We start from the raw sequence: 19,753 nt of genomic DNA on the forward strand, positions 1-19,753 counted from the left end.
GCACATTGATGGCATATGGAATGGAATCTGGTCTGATATGCTCATTGAGACCACATTCATGAGATATGGCAAGGGCAAGCACGGCATAATAGGCATCACACTTAACCCGAAGCTTTGAAATCTTGGGCATTGAGTCTTCATGTCTGTGGTGAGATAGCTGCTGATGTATCTGAAATGCGAGGTGATGAGAGTGTAGCTAGGCAGGCAAGTGTGCACAAAGAAGAATGCAAATCCAGGATAAAATCTGATGCAAAGGATCGACAGGACATAAGAGTGAAGATGGCCCAGTGCATACCACCACTTGACCACCAGCAGCACCCAGAGGGATCAATTCTGAACATTGTTACTGGAAGGGTACACAATCATCTTCAAAAGTTAATGTTCACCAATCAATTGAAATCGGGAGCAAACAATCTGAGGAATTTACAGAGGCTTTGCCTCAAGGCTTTCTTCACAAGATTGAAAAAAGAATAACTTCAATGGCAGACACGAAGAAGTCTGTAAATATCGGCACACAGAAAGTTTTTGATACAAACTTAATATACAGTCGTGTCATATGTCTGCAGGCCAGTAATAGGGATATAGACATTGGCCATCTGATGTCCCATGAATTGGCTCCACTGCCAACGGCTCTCTTTGCAGACTCTGGTGATATACGGATATCTACATCAAAATCCATCTTGAAAAGAGATATGAAAATTGAGGTGCCATCAAGAGTAGCCCATGACGAAATTGAAGTCACTGTCATTGACGGGTGTGCCCTTCTCTGGATACCTGGTTGGCCTGCTGTTGGAAATGTGCAGACTTACATTGATGCCTTCAAGCACAAAATAGCAGAGAAGCTCTCCAAATATGATGTATATCTAATCTTTGATAGATACAATGATTTCAGCACCAAAGATTCAACACGATTAGCCAGAGGTACTGGCAGGGTGTTTCAGTTGACACCCTCAACACCATTCCCCGCACAGAAAGCAGTTTTGACTGTTACAGGCAATAAGAAGCAGCTCATCAAACTGATATGTGAGGACTTGCAAAGTGATGAAGACTTTGTTCAGAACCATACACAGGAGCACACACTTTTGATAACAGGACAAGAAGAAACTATCGAGATTAGGAAGGGCAATGTCATAGAAAGACGAGATCTGTATACCAGTCATGAAGAAGCTGACAATATTATAGTGCAGCAGGCATTTATGGCAGCTTCAGAAGGGGCATCTGGTGTAGTTGTGGTGGCTGACGATACAGATGTGTGGGCCCTCCTGCTGCACCACTATCTGGAGCAGAATCTTGACATCCCATTTATAATGCAATGTCCTATACATGGACGAAGTGTCATAGACATCAAGGCAACTGTTGCCCAATATACAGACCTCATTCCAAACCTTCTTGCAGGACACGCCTTATCTGGATGTGACACTGCAGCAGGATGTTTTGGCATCGGGAAGAAGACGATGTTGAACACTATAAAACAGCACTCACTGAGTCTTCTTGGAAAAATTGATGCATCCTGGCCTGATATAGTGAAGCAGGCAACTCAATTCGCTGTTGCTACTTATGGTCAGAAAAACTGCCATACACTTTGTGAGGCTAGAGCAATGGTTCCCAACCTGTGGTACGCGAGGGCCTTCCAGGTGGTTCACGACTCAACCTTTAAAAAAATGATTTGGCCTGATAATTTTTTTATTTCTGATTTCTGATATATTTCATGATTTCCGATGTGCTGTGAGCAAGGTTATGCCCCGCATCGACCAGCTTGTGGAGAAGAAACGGATGCAGCCCTCGCATTAAATTGAAATAAGCCTGATATCTTATCGAATTGAGTTTTTCTGGAACCAGGTGGTACGCGGCGACGGTACGGGACCTCCAAGTGGTACTCGATCAGAAAACGGTTGGGAATCGATGGGCTAGAGCAAAGGTATGGACGACCAGAATAGGCAAGCGGAGCAGCACAATGCCAAAACTCTGTTCACTGCCCCCAACTGATGCTGCTTTCCAGGAAAATCTGAAAAGAGCACACCTACAAACTTTCTTGTGGAAGAATGCTTTGAGGCTTGAGCCTTAGAAGTTAGACCCGTTAGAGTATGGATGGAACAAAGATGGGGATATGCTGTGCCCAACCACAGTTCCATCAGGATATAAACTGGTCCCTGAGTACATCCAAAAGATCATCAGTTGTGGTTGCTCCAGTGACACACCGTGTGAAAGTGTTCGATGTGGATGCAACAAAGCAGGAATGACTTGCTCAGTCTTCTGTGCCTGTCAGCAACAGGATGCAGTATCAGTATGTCACAACAGGGTGAATACTCTATCACACGAGAGTGATGATGAAACAAGTGGTGAAGAAGAAGATGATGATTACAATAACTCTGATAATTGATGATGTTTGTATGATCTAAGAAAGATTTAAAAACCAAATACATAATATGTACAAGTTTCGTAACCTATGAATATGTATACCATATAAAAATCATTCATGTGGCCTGATTCGATGTGATTTTTGAACAAGAAATCATAAAGAACTCAATAAATATTATGTATTCTAGCATTTCTTTATTCAATATTGAGCTCAGAAGACATATTGAGCTAACAACACATCAGACATTATAACAATGGATACACGTTCATTATAATGAGAAATACATCACATTGTAATACAGTGCTGGATTGTACAAGTTTGACCCAGATATTTGACCTTTGACCTTGAACTATGACTTTGACCTTTGACCCACAAATAGGTATGGTCAAGATACACCCATATGCAAATATGCAAGACCCTAGCTTGAATATTTACGAAAATATAAAGGTATTTCTATTTTCCCCAACCCTGCTAAAACCAGTGTTTTGCGTCCTTATAGCCGTGATTTTATAAAACCTGTTATATGAAAATGCTCAATGATGGGAGAATGCCATCAGGCAGTTTCATACAGTACAATACCCATATAACATGAATACACTGAGAAAAAAACTTTAGAACCACTTTCCAGGTTCAGCTCCTGGCCCCCTGACTATAACCAGAATGAACAAACCTGCCCATGCCCTAACATCCTCAGACTCACACCAGTAATGGATGAGTGCCATCATGCATAACCTGAGTGGTCTAATAGTGGGTTACTTACTTAGTGTGCTGGTTTCGAGGCAGTGTTCAAACTGCAAATTGCAATGAGGAAGCAAGCGTATGACATCAGTTTGATAATGTGCTTGTCATTTTAGTTCAGGATGGAGTGGTACCTTACTTGCCTTCTCTGCTGTACATCCGGGTCATTGCAGCACAGAAATGGAGCCCTAACAGAAGCATTTTATCGACTCAAAGTTGATGAGAGCATGTTTCATACCTTGGGAAACAAGTTGTGGCTGACATTGAGTGTTAACCCTTTGTCAGAGCAAATTAAGGAAATGTGGGTGCTGGGAGTATTATAAAGTGAGGGATTGCAACGAAGGCCAGGGATCAAATGTCGTTTAGAGTTCCCATCTGAACCTCCTTGCTCGTGATGCAAGTAACAGGTTCTTACATCACAAAGGACTGGATCCAAGATGGAGGGTTAAATGTGGGTGGACAGAGGTTTTACATAGCCTAGTCTTGTTCAAAGACACTTCTGGATCATAGATTTGCTCTAAAAGATCATTCAGCATTTTAGGCCAAATGGAGTTGCACCATTGAATAAGGAATTATAATAATAGAAGAAAAGATCAGAGAAAAGGCAGTTTGGTAAAGATCTTTTTATTGTGATAAGTGAATGAAGTAAATGAAACTCTTTCCTTAATCCCATTAGGTGCAAATATGTTCCTAGTTTGAAAATAAAAGATTGTTCTTTGCATCTTCCTGTGTGATTGTGACAATTGTTGGGATACCATGCCCATTTCCACCACCTAGCTATCGCCGCCATTATTGGCAAATTACAAATTCCAGCCCTAACCACTGCAGGGAAGGCAATGGTTAATCACCCAGTAAAACCATTGCCAAGAAACTGTTTTGTCAGCACCGATACTGGGTATGGTACATCAGAATCAGGACACGGAGAGAGCACACACGCAGCAACAATCACAGCCACCAACAATGATGATGACGAAAACAACAACAACAACAACAACAACAACTACGTGTTATAAGAGATCCTTTTCCTGTGTTTCACTTCATTTTACATCTTTATTGAGACTCGTCGGCACACCTTGTTCTCTTTGTTTATATTTTGTATATTTTCTTATAGTTGGTATATTTTCATATATTTGGCTTTTGTATCTATTTTCTTTTTGGTACAATATGTTTGTGAGATACACCTTGCTCTTTTTTGACAAAACCCATGAGCGACATGACTCGGGGCACTACTAGTGCACCTGTAAGCAATGTTTGATATCAACGGTGTATTCATTAGCAACATTATAAAATTTCATTATTTTCAGATACACCTGCAGTATACTATTGTGGAGCTCACCTTGTCAAGGTCGCTCCGGAGAGCGATCTTGCTGGTGACCAGTTCGTGTGCCAGGTCATCATTTTCCTGTTCAAGGCGAAGGTTCGTTTCTTGCAGACGCCGTCCTTCTCGCTGATGATCACAAATAGGAGGAACAGGGACACGGAACACTAAACATGCAGATGCGTATACATGTGAAAAACATGTGACAGACAGACAACATACCTTAAGATGTTCCAAGGGATCTTCTTGTTCAGCAAGCTCTTCCCGCATGGCCTGGTAATCTTTCTCAAGCCTCTTCAGGCCACGTTGGCTTATCTGTTGAACAACACAACTCATATACATTAGCTACACTGCATTCACTTACGATACATTTTCCATTCTAATAGTGGCCAACGGTGAAACATTAATATAAAATAAAAATTATACATTTTCCATTCTAATAGGGGCCAAAGGTGAAACATTAAAATAAAATAAAAATTATACATTTTCCATTCTAATAGTGGCCAAAGGTGAAACATTAAAATAAAATAAAAATTATACATTTTCCATTCTAATAGTGGCCAAAGGTGAAACATTAAAATAAAATAAAAATTATCCATTTTCCATTGTAATAGTGGCCAAAGGTGAAACACTAAAATAAAATAAAAATTATACATTTTCCATTCTAATAGTGGCCAAAGGTGAAACACTAAAATAAAATAAAAATTATACATTTTCCATTCTAATAGTGGCCAAAGGTGAAACACTAAAATAAAATAAAAATTATACATTTTCCATTGTAATCGTGGCCAAAGGTGAAACATTAAATTAAATAAAAAATTATACATTTTCCATTCTAATAGTGGCCAAAGGTGAAACATTAAAATAAAATAAAAATTATACATTTTCCATTCTAATAGTGGCCAAAGGTGAAACATTAAAATAAAATAAAAATTATACATTTTCCATTCTAATAGTGGCCAAAGGTGAAACACTAATATAAAATAAAAATTATACATTTTCCATTCTAATAGTGGCCAAAGGTGAAATACTAAAATAAAATAAAAATTATACATTTTCCATTCTAATAGTGGCCAAAGGTGAAACATTAAAATAAAATAAAACTTATACATTTTCCATTCTAATAGTGGCCAAAGGTGAAATACTAAAATAAAATAAAAATTATACATTTTCCATTCTAAATGGGGCCAAAGGTGAAACATTAAAAGGAGGCATGGGAAGGGGGGGGGAGAGAGGGGGCGGGAGAGATTAAAAAAAAAAAAACACATGGACACTGCTAGGACTTCCAGGAAAGAAGTCGGTATTTAAAAAAGTGGATCTGGGGTGAATTAACGGGGGTAGAAAAATTAACCCGATCGATCCCGCATTGCACACGTTTCATATTCACACATCAATACCAGTCCTGATACACGTTTTATAAACCATATCGATCCGCATTGTACACGTTTCATATTCACACATCAATACCAGTCCTGATACACGTTTTATAAACCATATCGATCCCGCATTGCACACGTTTCATATTCACACATCAATACCAGTCCTTATACAGGTTTTATAAACCATATCGATCCGCATTGCACACGTTTCATATTCACACATCAATACCAGTCCTCATACAGGTTTTATAAACCATATCGATCCCGCATTGCACACGTTTCATATTCACACATCAATACCAGTCCTCATACAGGTTTTGTAAACCATATCGATCCCGGATTGCACACGTTTCATATTCACACATCAATACCAGTCCTGATACAGGTTTTATAAACCATATCGATCCCGCATTGCACACGTTTCATATTCACACATCAATACCAGTCCTTATACAGGTTTTATAAACCATATCGATCCCGCATTGCACACGTTTCATATTCACACATCAATACCGGTCCTCATACAGGTTTTATAAACCATATCGATCCCGCATTGCACACGTTTCATATTCACACATCAATACCAGTCCTGATACAGGTTTTATAAACCATATCGATCCCGCAATGCACACGTTTCATATTCACACATCAATACCAGTCCTCATACAGGTTTTATAAACCATATCGATCCCGCATTGCACACGTTTCATATTCACACATCAATACCAGTCCTTATACAGGTTTTATAAACCATATCGATCCCGCATTGCACACGTTTCATATTCACACATCAATACCAGTCCTGATGCAGGTTTTATAAACCATATCGATCCCGGATTGCACACGTTTCATATTCACACATCAATACCAGTCCTGATACAGGTTTTATAAACCATATCGATCCCGGATTGCACACGTTTCATATTCACACATCAATACCAGTCCTCATACAGGTTTTATAAACCATATCGATCCCGGATTGCACACGTTTCATATTCACACATCAATACCAGTCCTCATACAGGTTTTATAAACCATATCGATCCCGGATTGCACACGTTTCATATTCACACATCAATACCAGTCCTCATACAGGTTTTATAAACCATATCGATCCCGGATTGCACAAGTTTCATATTCACACATCAATACCAGTCCTCATACAGGTTTTATAAACCATATCGATCCCGGATTGCACACGTTTCATATTCACACATCAATACCAGTCCTCATACAGGTTTTGTAAACCATATCGATCCCGGATTGCACACGTTTCATATTCACACATCAATATCAGTCCTCATACAGGTTTTGTAACCCATATCGATCCCGGATTGCACACGTTTCATATTCACACATCAATACCGGTCCTCATACAGGTTTTGTAAACCATATCGATCCCGCATTGCACACGTTTCATAATCACACATCAATACCAGTCCTCATACAGGTTTTATAAGCCATATCGATCCCGCATTGCACACGTTTCATATTCACACATCAATACCGGTCCTCATACAGGTTTTGTAAACCATATCGATCCCGCATTGCACACGTTTCATATTCACACATCAATACCAGTCCTGATACAGGTTTTATAAACCATATCGATCCCGCAATGCACACGTTTCATATTCACACATCAATACCAGTCCTCATACAGGTTTTATAAACCATATCGATCCCGCATTGCACACGTTTCATATTCACACATCAATACCAGTCCTTATACAGGTTTTATAAACCATATCGATCCCGCATTGCACACGTTTCATATTCACACATCAATACCGGTCCTCATACAGGTTTTGTAAACCATATAGATCCCGCATTGCACACGTTTCATATTCACACATCAATACCAGTCCTCATACAGGTTTTATAAACCATATCGATCCTGCATTGCACACGTTTCATATTCACACATCAATACCGGTCCTCATACAGGTTTTGTAAACCATATCGATCCCGCATTGCACACGTTTCATATTCACACATCAATACCAGTCCTGATACAGGTTTTATAAACCTTATCGATCCCGCATTGCACACGTTTCATATTCACACATCAATACCAGTCCTGATACAGGTTTTATAAACCATATCGATCCCGCATTGCACACGTTTCATATTCACACATCAATACCAGTCCTGATACAGGTTTTGTAAACCATATCGATCCCGCATTGCACACGTTTCATATTCACACATCAATACCAGTCCTGATACAGGTTTTATAAACCATATCGATCGCGCATGGCACACGTTTCATATTCACACATCAATACCAGTCCTCATACAGGTTTTGTAAACCATATCGATCCCGCATTGCACACGTTTCATATTCACACATCAATACCAGTCCTCATACAGGTTTTATAAACCATATCGATCCCGCATTGCACACGTTTCATATTTCACATATCAATACCAGTCCTGATACAGGTTTTATAAACCATATCGATCCCGGATTGCACACGTTTCATATTCACACATCAATACCAGTCCTCATACAGGTTTTATAAACCATATCGATCCCGCAATGCACACGTTTCATATTCACACATCAATACCAGTCCTTATACAGGTTTTATAAACCATATCGATCCCGGATTGCACACGTTTCATATACACACATCAATACCAGTCCTCATACAGGTTTTATAAACCATATCGATCCCGCATTGCACACGTTTCATATTCACACATCAATACCAGTCCTTATACAGGTTTTATAAACCATATCGATCCCGGATTGCACACGTTTCATATTCACACATCAATACCAGTCCTTATACAGGTTTTATAAACCATATCGATCCCGGATTGCACACGTTTCATATTCACACATCAATACCAGTCCTCATACAGGTTTTATAAACCATATCGATCCCGCAATGCACACGTTTCATATTCACACATCAATACCAGTCCTGATACAGGTTTTATAAACCATATCGATCCCGGATTGCACACGTTTCATATTCACACATCAATACCAGTCCTCATACAGGTTTTATAAACCATATCGATCCCGCAATGCACACGTTTCATATTTCACACATCAATACCAGTCCTGATACAGGTTTTATAAACCATATCGATCCCGGATTGCACATGTTTCATATTCACACATCAATACCAGTCCTCATACAGGTTTTATAAACCATATCGATCCCGCATTGCACACGTTTCATATTCACACATCAATACCAGTCCTGATACAGGTTTTGTAAACCATATCGATCCCGCATTGCACACGTTTCATATTCACACATCAATACCAGTCCTGATACAGGTTTTATAAACCATATCGATCCCGCATTGCACACGTTTCATATTCACACATCAATACCAGTCCTGATACAGGTTTTATAAACCATATCGATCCCGCATTGCACACGTTTCATATTCACACATCAATACCAGTCCTGATACAGGTTTTATAAACCATATCGATCCCGCATTGCACACGTTTCATATTCACACATCAATACCAGTCCTGTTACAGGTTTTATAAACCATATCGATCCCGCATTGCACACGTTTCATATTCACACATCAATATCGGTCCTGACACAGGTTTTATAAACCATATCGATCCCGCATTGCACACGTTTCATATTCACACATCAATACCAGTCCTGATACAGGTTTTATAAACCATATCGATCCCGCATTGTACACGTTTCATATTCACACATCAATACCAGTCCTGATACAGGTTTTATAAACCATATCGATCCCGCATTGCACACGTTTCATATTCACACATCAATACCAGTCCTGATACAGGTTTTATAAACCATATCGATCCCGCATTGCACACGTTTCATATCCACACATCAATATCGGTCCTGATACAGGTTTTATAAACCCTATCGATCCGCATTGCACAAGTTTCATATTTCTATATCAATAATTTGTTGTATTAATGCCGATGCATCAACATTTCTTCTTTATTGCACTTTTCCCTTTTGAAACATCTCTTTTGATTGTTTTTCACTTTGTTTTCTTAAAAATGAAGAAAAGATAAGAAATAAAAAGTTTCAGTGTTTAAAGGCATGACCAACGTACACATTGTAAGGTAAAATGGAAAATGTTGTTGCTAGGTTATTTCAAGACGTCATTCATCAGAGTATATCAGAAATAGCAAAATGAAACAAAAGTGGTCGTCAAGAGCAACGACCATGGAAGCAAACATTTATAGATCGGTTATGGATGACAAGTGTGAAATTGAATGCATTAGCGTGACTCGGCACGCTCACAACACGTCGTTTCAGAGGGATAGGCATCTTTGACCATTTCGGTGTATTTTGGGTATTTTGGGTCTTCATGGTGTTTTGGTTCTTCAGGGCCATTTGGGTCTTCAGGGTCTTTTGGATCCTCTGGGTCTTTAAGGGTATTTTGGGCCTTTGGGGTGTTTTGGTTCTTCGGGGTCTTTTGGATCTTCAGTGTCTTCATGGGCTTTTGGGTCTTAAGGGCCTTTTGTTTCCTCTGGGTCTTTAAGAGTCTTTGGGATATTTTGGTTATTTGGGGTATTTAAGGGTATTTTGGGTCTTCTGGTTCTATGGGGTGTTTTGGGTATTTGGGGTCTTTTGGATCTTCAGGGTCATTTGGGTCTTCAGAGTCTTTTGGGTATTCAGGGTCTTTTTAGTATTCGGGGTCTTTTGGGTCTTCAGGGTCTTTTGGATCCTCTGGGACTTTAAGGGTATTTTGGGTCTTTGGGGTGTTTTGGGTCTTCGGGGTCTTTGGGAGTCTTCGGGGGAGTTTTGGGTCTTCGGGGATGTTTTGGGTCTTCGGAGTGTTTTGGGTCTTCGGGGTCTTTTAGGATTTCCGGGTCTTCGGGGTGTTTTGGGACTTCAGGGTGTTTTGGTCTTTTGAGTCTTCGGGATCTTTTGGGTCTTCGGGGCAATTTGGGTCTTTTTGAGCCTCAGGGCCTTCAAGGGTATTTTGGGTCTTTGGGGTGTTTTGGGTCTTCGGGATCTTTGGGGTCTTCAGGGTTTTTGTGGTCTTCAGTGTCTTTGTGGTCTTCAGAGTGTTTTGGGTGTTCAGGGTGTTTTGTGTCCTCAGGGTGTTTTTTTGTCTTCGGGGACATTTGGGTCTTCAGGGTCTTTTTGAGCCTCTGGGCGTTCAATGGTATTTTGGGTATTTGGGTTGTTTTGGGTCTTCAGGGTCTTTTGGGTATTGAAGGTTATTTTGGGTCTTCAGGGTCTTGGTGGTCTTAAGGGTCTTGGGGGATTTAAAGGGTCATCAAAGGTCTGAGGGGTCTCAGCAGTCTAAACATAATTAAGAGGGTCAATTAAGAGGGTGTTAACTTTATTTGAAGAAGAAGAAGAAGACGTTTTCATCACATATAAACATAACGACATAACGACATAACCATATAATACGTTTGCTATAATATACATAACCATATAATATACGTTTGCTCTGTTATAATAAGATCTAAACATAATTAAGAGGGTTAATTAAGAGGGTGTTGTAGCGGTTACCGGAAGCATGACACAATTACTGTGCACCGGCCGATGACGCAACCGGCGAGCGGTCACGTGTCCGGACTCGCCCGGGCGTGTCCAGACTTGCCCCACTCGGGCGAACACGTGACTTACCGATTTTGCATACCACGCCCCGCCTGAGGCGTGGCTTTTGTGTGTTCAGTTTGCGATATAAATTGCCGCCCGTTCGAGGGGCAGATTGTGTGCTTTTGAGTTCTTTGGTTTTGAGCTAAATAAATAGCTCGGTTTTTTTTTTTTTTTTTTTTTGTTCACTGAATCGAGGCTCGTGGAAGAGCTAACATTTACTTCACAAACAAATCGACCAGACAAACAAAATACACAAAAAGAGGGAGCGGAAGACAAGATGGGGAGAAAAGGGGAAGCACTCAAACACAACATCCGAGAGCAGGGAGATGTGTGGAAGGGAGAGGGCCCGGGGGGAGGAGGCATGGGAAGGGGGGGGGGGGAGGGAGAAGTATAAAGCACAAGGACACCAAGGACTTCGGTGAAACTTCGTTCCTGTGTCGTCCATTTTGTCTGGCTTTATAGTGCGAGCACAGCTCCCACAATTGGTGACCCCTTTCTACGAACACGGCGATGGAGTCAGCTGTAGCTTTGAAGCTCCCGGGCTTTTGGGAATCTCACGCGGCCGTTTGGTTTGCTCAAGCCGATTCTCAATTCGCCCTGCGGAACATCACGGAGGACACGACGCGCTACCACCATGTGGTCTCTGCACTCACCACCTTCCCCGCTGCCCGGGTTCTGAGCTTCCTCCAGCACCCGCCGAACGCCGACAAATACGGCGCGCTCAAAGGCCGACTCCTCGGTGCGTTTGGACTCACAGAGACCGAATGCGCACGACACTACTACACCTCCCGGAGCTGGGTGAGGCCCGTCCATCCGAAAGCATGGACCACATACATGCTTGCTCTTCTCGGTGACCACAGCCCAGACTTCCTCTTCCGCGAGCAATTCCTCCAGCGGCTACCCGGGCAGGTACGGTTAGCTTTGGCTAATTCGCCCATCACGGACCCTTGCGCCCTGGCCAAGGAGGCCGATAAATTTTTCTCGGCCAGGCGACACGTCGGAGCGGCCGCCTGGAACCCTGGGCCGACCGAGGCAACGCCTGCGCCACGACCGGCGCCTCCACAGGCCTAGTCTGCGCCACTGACGGCTGCGGCCGCCGCGACGCCCCGTCGACCGAACCCGACGCGACCGCCGGAGCCTCCACCAGAGCGGACCATGTGCTATTACCACGCCAGGTTCGGGCAGAAGGCCAGAACGTGTCACCCACCGTGCACTTTCGGCGGGTCGGGAAACGACCAGGCCGGCGCTCGCTGCCTGCCATGAGCGTCGGCCATTCAGGCAGCCTTCTGTTTATCACGGACACAGAGTCCGGGCGGCGTTTTTTGTGTGACACCGGCGCTCAGCTGAGCGTGATACCCGCCTCGGTGGAGGACAAACAGGCCGCGCTATGTGGCCCCGCCTTGGTCGCCGCAAACGGATCCTCCATCCGCACCTTCGGTTTGCGCAGCATCGCATTCTGCTTCGGGGGCCAGCGATTCAGGTGGGACTTCATCACGGCGAACGTGCCCATGCCCTTGCTGGGTGCAGATTTTCTTTGCGCGCATGGGCTTTTGGTCGACGTCAAACGGCGTCGGCTCATCAACGCGGAGACCTTCAGCTCGCTCGCTTGCTCATTGAGCGGCTCCGCTCCGACCAAGCTAGCCTGCGCGCTCCCGGCCGTGGACGAGTTCACCCGCCTACTCGCCGAGTTTCCCGCCCTCACGCAGCTGACGTTTTCGGCTGTCGCCGTCAAGCACGGCGTCGAACACCACATCCCGACCACAGGTCCACCGGTCTACGCCAGGGCTCGCCGCCTCGACCCGGCCAAACTTGACGTGGCGAAGGCGGAATTCGAAGCGCTGGAGCAATTGGGCATTGTGCAGTGCTCGAATAGCGTGTGGGCCTCGCCCCTACACATCGTGCCCCATCCGGGTGGCGGATGGCGACCATGCGGCAATTACCACCGCCTCAACGACGCCACCACCCCCGACCGGTACCCGATACCACACATACAGGACTTTTCCGCCCGTTTGGCGGGGCGGGTGATCTTCTCCAAGGTCGACCTTATTCGGGGCTACCACCAGGTACCTGTCCGGCCGGCCGACGTTCCGAAGACGGCTGTAATTACACCTTTTGGCCTCTTCGAGTTCCTCCGAATGCCGTTCGGCCTTAAGAACGCGGCCCAGGCCTTCCAGCGGCTGACGGACAGTGTGCTGCGCGATCTCACCTTTCTGTTCGTCTACCTGGATGACATTCTCATCGCCAGCACTTCCCAGGCAGAGCACCTCGTCCACCTGCACACGCTTTTCGAGCGCTTCGGCCAGCACGGCCTCATCATCAACCCAGCGAAATGCCAGTTTGGCATAACGGCCGTCAACTTCCTGGGGCACCACATCACGAAGCGCGGGGCCGTCCCGCTGCCTACCAAGGTGGAGGCAGTCACAAGTTTCCCGCGCCCCCGCTCCATCAAGGCACTACAGGAATTTTTGGGGATGGTAAATTTTTCCCACCGGTTTGTGCCTCGCGCCGCCCAACTCATGCACCCTCTGTACGAAGCCCTCCGGGGCAAGCCGGCCAAGCACGACGTTGCCTGGACCACAGAGATGGACGCGGCGTTCACGGGCGCTAAGCTGGCCCTCGCCAACGCGACCATGCTGGCACACCCGGCGCTCGACGCACCCATCGCCCTCACCACGGACGCTTCCGACTACGCGGTGGGCGCCGTGCATGAACAGTGGATGAAAGGGGCTTGGCAACCGCTGGCCTTTTTCAGCCGGCAGCTTCGCCCTAATGAGCGCAAGTATAGCGCTTTCGACCGCGAGCTCCTCGGTCTTTACCTGGCCGTTCGCCACTTCCGCCATCTCTTGGAGGGCCGCCCGTTCATGGCGTTTGTGGACCACAAACCCCTGGTCTTTGCCATGGCCAAGGTTACGGAGCCGTGGTCAGCCCGCCAGCAGCGCCACCTCTCCCCCGTGTCCGAATTTACGACGGACATCCGGCATGTTGCGGGCAAGGACAACGCTGTGGCCGATTGTCTCTCCCGGTCCGGCGCGAACGCCGTCCACTTGGGTGTGGACTTCGCCCGCATGGCGGCCGACCAGACTGCCGACCCCACGGTGCAAGCCCTCCGGACAGCGGACACAGGCCTGCGGTTGGCCGACGTCCCCTTCAAGGACACAGGCACAGTTCTCCTGTGCGACGTTTCCCTGGGCCAACCTCGCCCCATCGTGCCCACCGGATGGCAGCGGCGCATTTCTGACGCCCTTCACGGCCTTTCCCACCCGGGCCGGAAGGCATCACAGAAGCTCGTGGCAGCAAAGATCGTCTGGCACGGGCTCCGCAAGGACGTCCGCGACTGGGCCAATGCCTGTGTCGCCTGCCAGCGCGCGAAGGTCCACCGGCACACCCAGGCCCCGTTGGCACCATTCGACGTGCCCGCGCGGCGCTTCGACCACATCAATGTGGACCTGGTGGGACCCCTTCCCTCCTCGCGGGGTTTCACCGACCTCCTCACAATGGTGGACAGGACCACCAGGTGGCCGGAGGCCATCCCGCTGGCATCAACAACATCCGCCGACGTGGTGCGAGCCTTCATTGGCACTTGGATTGCCCGTTTCGGCGCGCCCTCGGACATCTCCTCCGACAGAGGCCCGCAATTCACCTCCGAGCTTTGAGGTGCAGTCGCCCAGGCCTTGGGGGTCAAGCTTCACCGCACAACGGCCTACCACCCTCAAGCCAACGGCTTGTGCGAGCGGTTCGACCGCTCGATGAAGGCCGCTCTCAGAGCCAGCCTCCAGGACGACGGTTGGGCCGACAGGCTCCCGTGGGTCCTATTGGGCCTCCGAACGGCCCCTAAAGAGGACCTCCAGGCTTCCACCGCCGAGCTGGTCTACGGCAGCCACTGCGCGTGCCGGGCGAATTCATCCCTGATGCCACCGGCCCCTGGTCCGCGGCTCGCCAACGCTCGGACCTCCAGGAGGCCGCCAGGAGATTTGCCCCCGTGCCCACGTCCCACCACGGCTGCCCCCAACCCCACGTCCCCCCAGCACTTCGCACTGCGGAGTACGTTTTTATCCGGCACGACGCACACCGGGGACCGCTCCGGCCACCGTACGATGGACCTTTGCGGGTCCTGCAGAGGGACGACAAGTCATTCATCGTCGACATCGGCGGCAAGCCGGACCGCATCTCCATGGACCGCCTCAAGCCGGCCCATTTGGACCTCGACCAACCTCCACGGTTGGCCCTTCCTCCACGACGGGGCCGTCCCCTGTCAACCAAGCCCCCCGCCCGACCATCCACCGCCACACCGCCTACCACCCCCACACGAATCGCCAGGGGTCGTTTCGGCCGGGTCATCAGGACCCCCCTCAAACTGACTCTCCCGGTGCAGGTTAATTCTGGGGGGGCGCATGTAGCGGTTACAGGAAGCATGACACAATTACCGTGCACCGGCCGATGACGCAACCGGCGAGCAGTCACGTGTCCGGACTCGCCCGGGCGTGTCCAGACTTGCCCTTCTCGGGCGAACACGTGACTTACCGATTTTGCATACCACGCCCGGCCTGAGAGGCGTGGCTTTTGTGTGTTCAGTTTGCGATATAAATTGCCGCCCGTTCGAGGGGCAGATTTAGTGTGCTTTTGAGTTCTTTGGTTTTGAGCTAAATAAATAGCTCGGTGAAACTTCATTCCTGAGTCGTCCATTTTGTCTGGCTTTATAGTGCGAGCACAGCTCCCACAGTGTTAAATTTATTTGAAGAAGAAGAAGGGGGAGGGGAGGGGAGGGAAGGGGAGGGGGAGGGGGAGGGGGAAGGGGAGAGGGTAGAGTGGAGGGGGTAGGGAGGGGGAAGGGGAGGGAGGGGGGAGGGAGGGGGAAGGGGAGGGAGGGGGGAGGGAGGGGGAAGGGAGGGGGAAGGAACCTGACGAAGATCCTGAGCGAGGGTCGCTACGCTACGCTACGTTATGCTAACGCTACGTTAGCTACGCTACGTTACGCTACGTTCGCTACATTATGGCTAAAAATATGGATATAAAGATGAAAGAAAAAAAAAACCTATGTGGTGTGAATGGCAATGTTCCTCGCTGAAATGTGAAAAAACTGAATTACGTGCGAACGCATAACTGTGAGATTATGGCGGCAAAGTTGGAACATCACGTGATCGCTCTGAGCGAATCAGCGCGCTGCTCTGCCACCGCCTCAGATTCCGTGCATAATATTCCTCGCTGAAATGCGCTGAGGTAAAAATATGGTAAAAAAATATTATGAAATAATTTCTTTTTAGGTCGGCCATGTTCTTCCCAGGCTCAATGGCCATGTCTATGCCAAATATCAAGCACGTGAGCCTCTCCGTTTAGGAGTCCATCGGTAACATTACACACACACACACACACACACACACACACACACACACACACACACACACACACACACACACTGTGTTTTATATATATAGATGTCAAATAATCTCAAAAAAAATTATCTCAAATGTCAAATAATCTCAAATAAAGATTATCTCAAATGTCAAATAATCTCAAATAAGAATGATCTCAAATGTCAAATGATATCAAATAAGAATTATCTCAAATGTCAAATAATCTCAAATTAGAATTATCTCAAATGTCAAATGATATCAAATAAGAATTATCACAAATGTCAAATTATCTCAAATTACAATTATCTCAAATGTCAAATAATCTCAAATTAGAATTATCTCAAATTAGAATTATCTCAAATTAGAATGATCTCAAATGTCGAATGATCTCAAATGTCGAATAATCTCAAATAAGAATTATCTCAAATGTCAAATTATCTCAAATTAGAATTATCTCAACTGTGAAATAATCTCAAATTAGAATTATCTCAAATGCCAAATGATCTGCAATAAAAATTATCTCAAATGTCAAATAATCTCAAATAAAGATTCTCTCAAATGTCAAATAATGTCAACTATGAATTATCTCAAATGTCAAATAATCACAAATTAGAATTATCTCAAATGTCAAATGATATCAAATAAGAATTATCTCAAATGTCAAATTATCTCAAATTAGAATTATCTCAAATGTCAAATGATATCAAATTTGAATTATCTCAAATGTCAAATGATATCAAATAAGATTTGTCTCAAATGTCAAATAATTCCAAATTTGAATTATCTCAAATGTCAAATGATATCAAATTAGAATTATCTCAAATGTCAAATGATCTCAAATGTGTTACTGATTCGTCACTTCCGTTGTTGTGGTTCTCATCCACTGTAAGCATTTTTGTTGCATGTACTATTATTGTTATCGTTTAAGTGAATTGGAGATAACTGTTTTCAAAAGGTAAAAAAAAAGTTAGTGTTTTAAAAAGAAACCGGAAACCGGATCGGGAACCGGACGAAGAAAAGGAAGAAGAAGAGGAAAAAAGGAGGCGGAGCAAGTGAGGTCGGAGAAGGAGCCGAGCTGCATTGAGGTTTTGAGCAAACGCAAGCGAACGGGGGTCACAAGTGAACTTTGGGTTTCCTGGGAAAGGGATTCCTGCGACAGAGTTGTTATCGCTGTGACAGATAAACCTGCGTGACAGGTTTTGCGGTTGATTCCGAAGAGAATCATTGGAGTGCCGTTACGTCTAGAGAACGGACCATTGGCCATTTTGCCTCGCGCTGGATTTTCGCATCGCTCCAGGTTTTTCACCTCGCTTCAACCATTTCAACGCATCCAGCCGTTAACCTGGTGTGTATGTGTAACGTGGCTTTTGAGTGGGAATTTGCAGTTCGTCGATTGGGAGCCGTTGAACGTCCATACCCGAAGGTGTGATTTCCCAGTCGCCTCTTGAGGGTACCTTTGCCCATCTTTGGCAGTGTGACTGTCAACCGAACGGGCTTCTGGTCTCGATACAACATCGTTCTGATGATCACTGGAGTGTGGATCGACTTTGGTTTGAAGCTGGGACAGAGACATTGGGAATGTTATTTTCGCTCACTTGGAGCACAGTGAGTTACATTGTACGAAACTGATGGTACCATCATAGGAATGATATATTGGTTGTACAATTGATTAATATTATTATTGTAGTGTTATTCTTGTGTGACCTTAATACAATACTTGTTTGTTGGTAACAATTGGTGTGGTTTCACCATTGATCTTTGACACACAGAATAACACATCTTTCTGCCGTGACTCCTCTCGGGGCTCGGAGGTACACCGTGACCGGGGTTTGGGGAGGAGCACGTAACAAATGTCAAATGATATCAAATAAGAATAATCTCAAATGTCAAATAATCACAAATTAGAATTATCTCAAATGTCACATTATCTCAAATTTGAATTATCTCAAATTTGAATTATCTCAAATGTCAAATAATATCAAATAAGAATGATCTTAAATGTCAAATGATATTGTTGTGGTTTTTTAGAACCCTCCACTTGGTAAATTTTTGTAAATGTTCCCTTATAAATAATCGCCTGGAAATACTCCCATTTTTGGTGTAAAGTTCAAAGGTCGCACCCGAGTTAGGTCATATTGCAACACGTAGGACACCATAGATTCTTCTTTAGTTATTTCATTAGTATGTGTTTCAGGTAGGGATCTGTTTCCAATAGTTTGACTCTGCGTTGTATTAATCAAATAACCTAGGCCCCCTTCAATTATCCCCAATCTCTCACTCTCTACAAAGTCCCAGTAGCCTTCGCTGCCTTTTTTGGTTTGTTTGCTGGCCCCAAGCCGCCATTACGCACACGCGGTCAAGTGGGAGAAGAAGGGAGGAGCGGCCCGGAACATAGGCGTGGCCCCATCGACGCGTCATGAGGGGAGGTACGAATGAACCCTTGTGACCAATCTGGGCCGAGGCATGTCCATGGGTAGGCGGAGCAAAGCGGACGCGGCTTGATACGCGAGGCTTCCAATAAAAGCGAGAGCGCAAAGCCCTTTCACGGCAGAGCAGAGACCGAGGGAGATGAACAAGATCGGCAGAGGCGAGAGAACAGCGCAGGGGGGGTGAACATAAGAACATCGCGCAGAGGATCGTTTGGGACGATCGTTGTCAATACGAACTGCCGTGGTTTTGAGAGCGTTTGGTACGCTATACGTGTATTCATCCCGGGCCCCTCGCGTTTGTAAGGTCCGGTCGCACGCCAACGATGTCAAGCTGCCAGCCGTCCTTCACCCGCGGACACGGAGCCTGGACCATCCCCTCGCCTGGAACCATCCGCCTGGACCTTCCTCCCCTACCAGCTACCTTTCGTGTGAGTCTGTTTGTATTGTCAGGGGCGTGTTATATAAGAGTGTCTAAGGTTGCCGTATGTCCTTTTATTTCCTCTCCTTGTATATTCCCTTCTTTCGTTTCCTCTTTTAGGTAGTTAATAAATCTATTTGTTCTTGCTTCACCCTTCTTATTCTTTGGCTTCCTCT

At 45.5% G+C, this 19,753-nt stretch overlaps 1 protein-coding gene across 1 annotated transcript in view; it reads right to left on the bottom strand.

Annotated features, from left to right (window-relative positions):
* LOC137414735 (rab GTPase-activating protein 1-like) overlaps window positions 1-19,753 on the bottom strand; it is a 370,611-nt gene that overhangs the window by 89,943 nt on the left and 260,915 nt on the right. Inside the window, exons 19-20 of the mRNA XM_078766930.1 lie at window positions 4,638-4,730; window positions 4,434-4,544 (exon numbers count right to left, since the gene is read on the bottom strand). Of these exons, the coding sequence (XP_078623056.1) occupies window positions 4,434-4,544; window positions 4,638-4,730 (204 nt within the window). The remainder of the gene's footprint in view (window positions 1-4,433; window positions 4,545-4,637; window positions 4,731-19,753) is intronic.

This window comes from Myxine glutinosa, chromosome 13, assembly GCF_964187855.1.
Source record: "Myxine glutinosa chromosome 13, kmMyxGlut1.1, whole genome shotgun sequence".
Lineage (NCBI taxonomy): Eukaryota > Metazoa > Chordata > Myxini > Myxiniformes > Myxinidae > Myxine > Myxine glutinosa.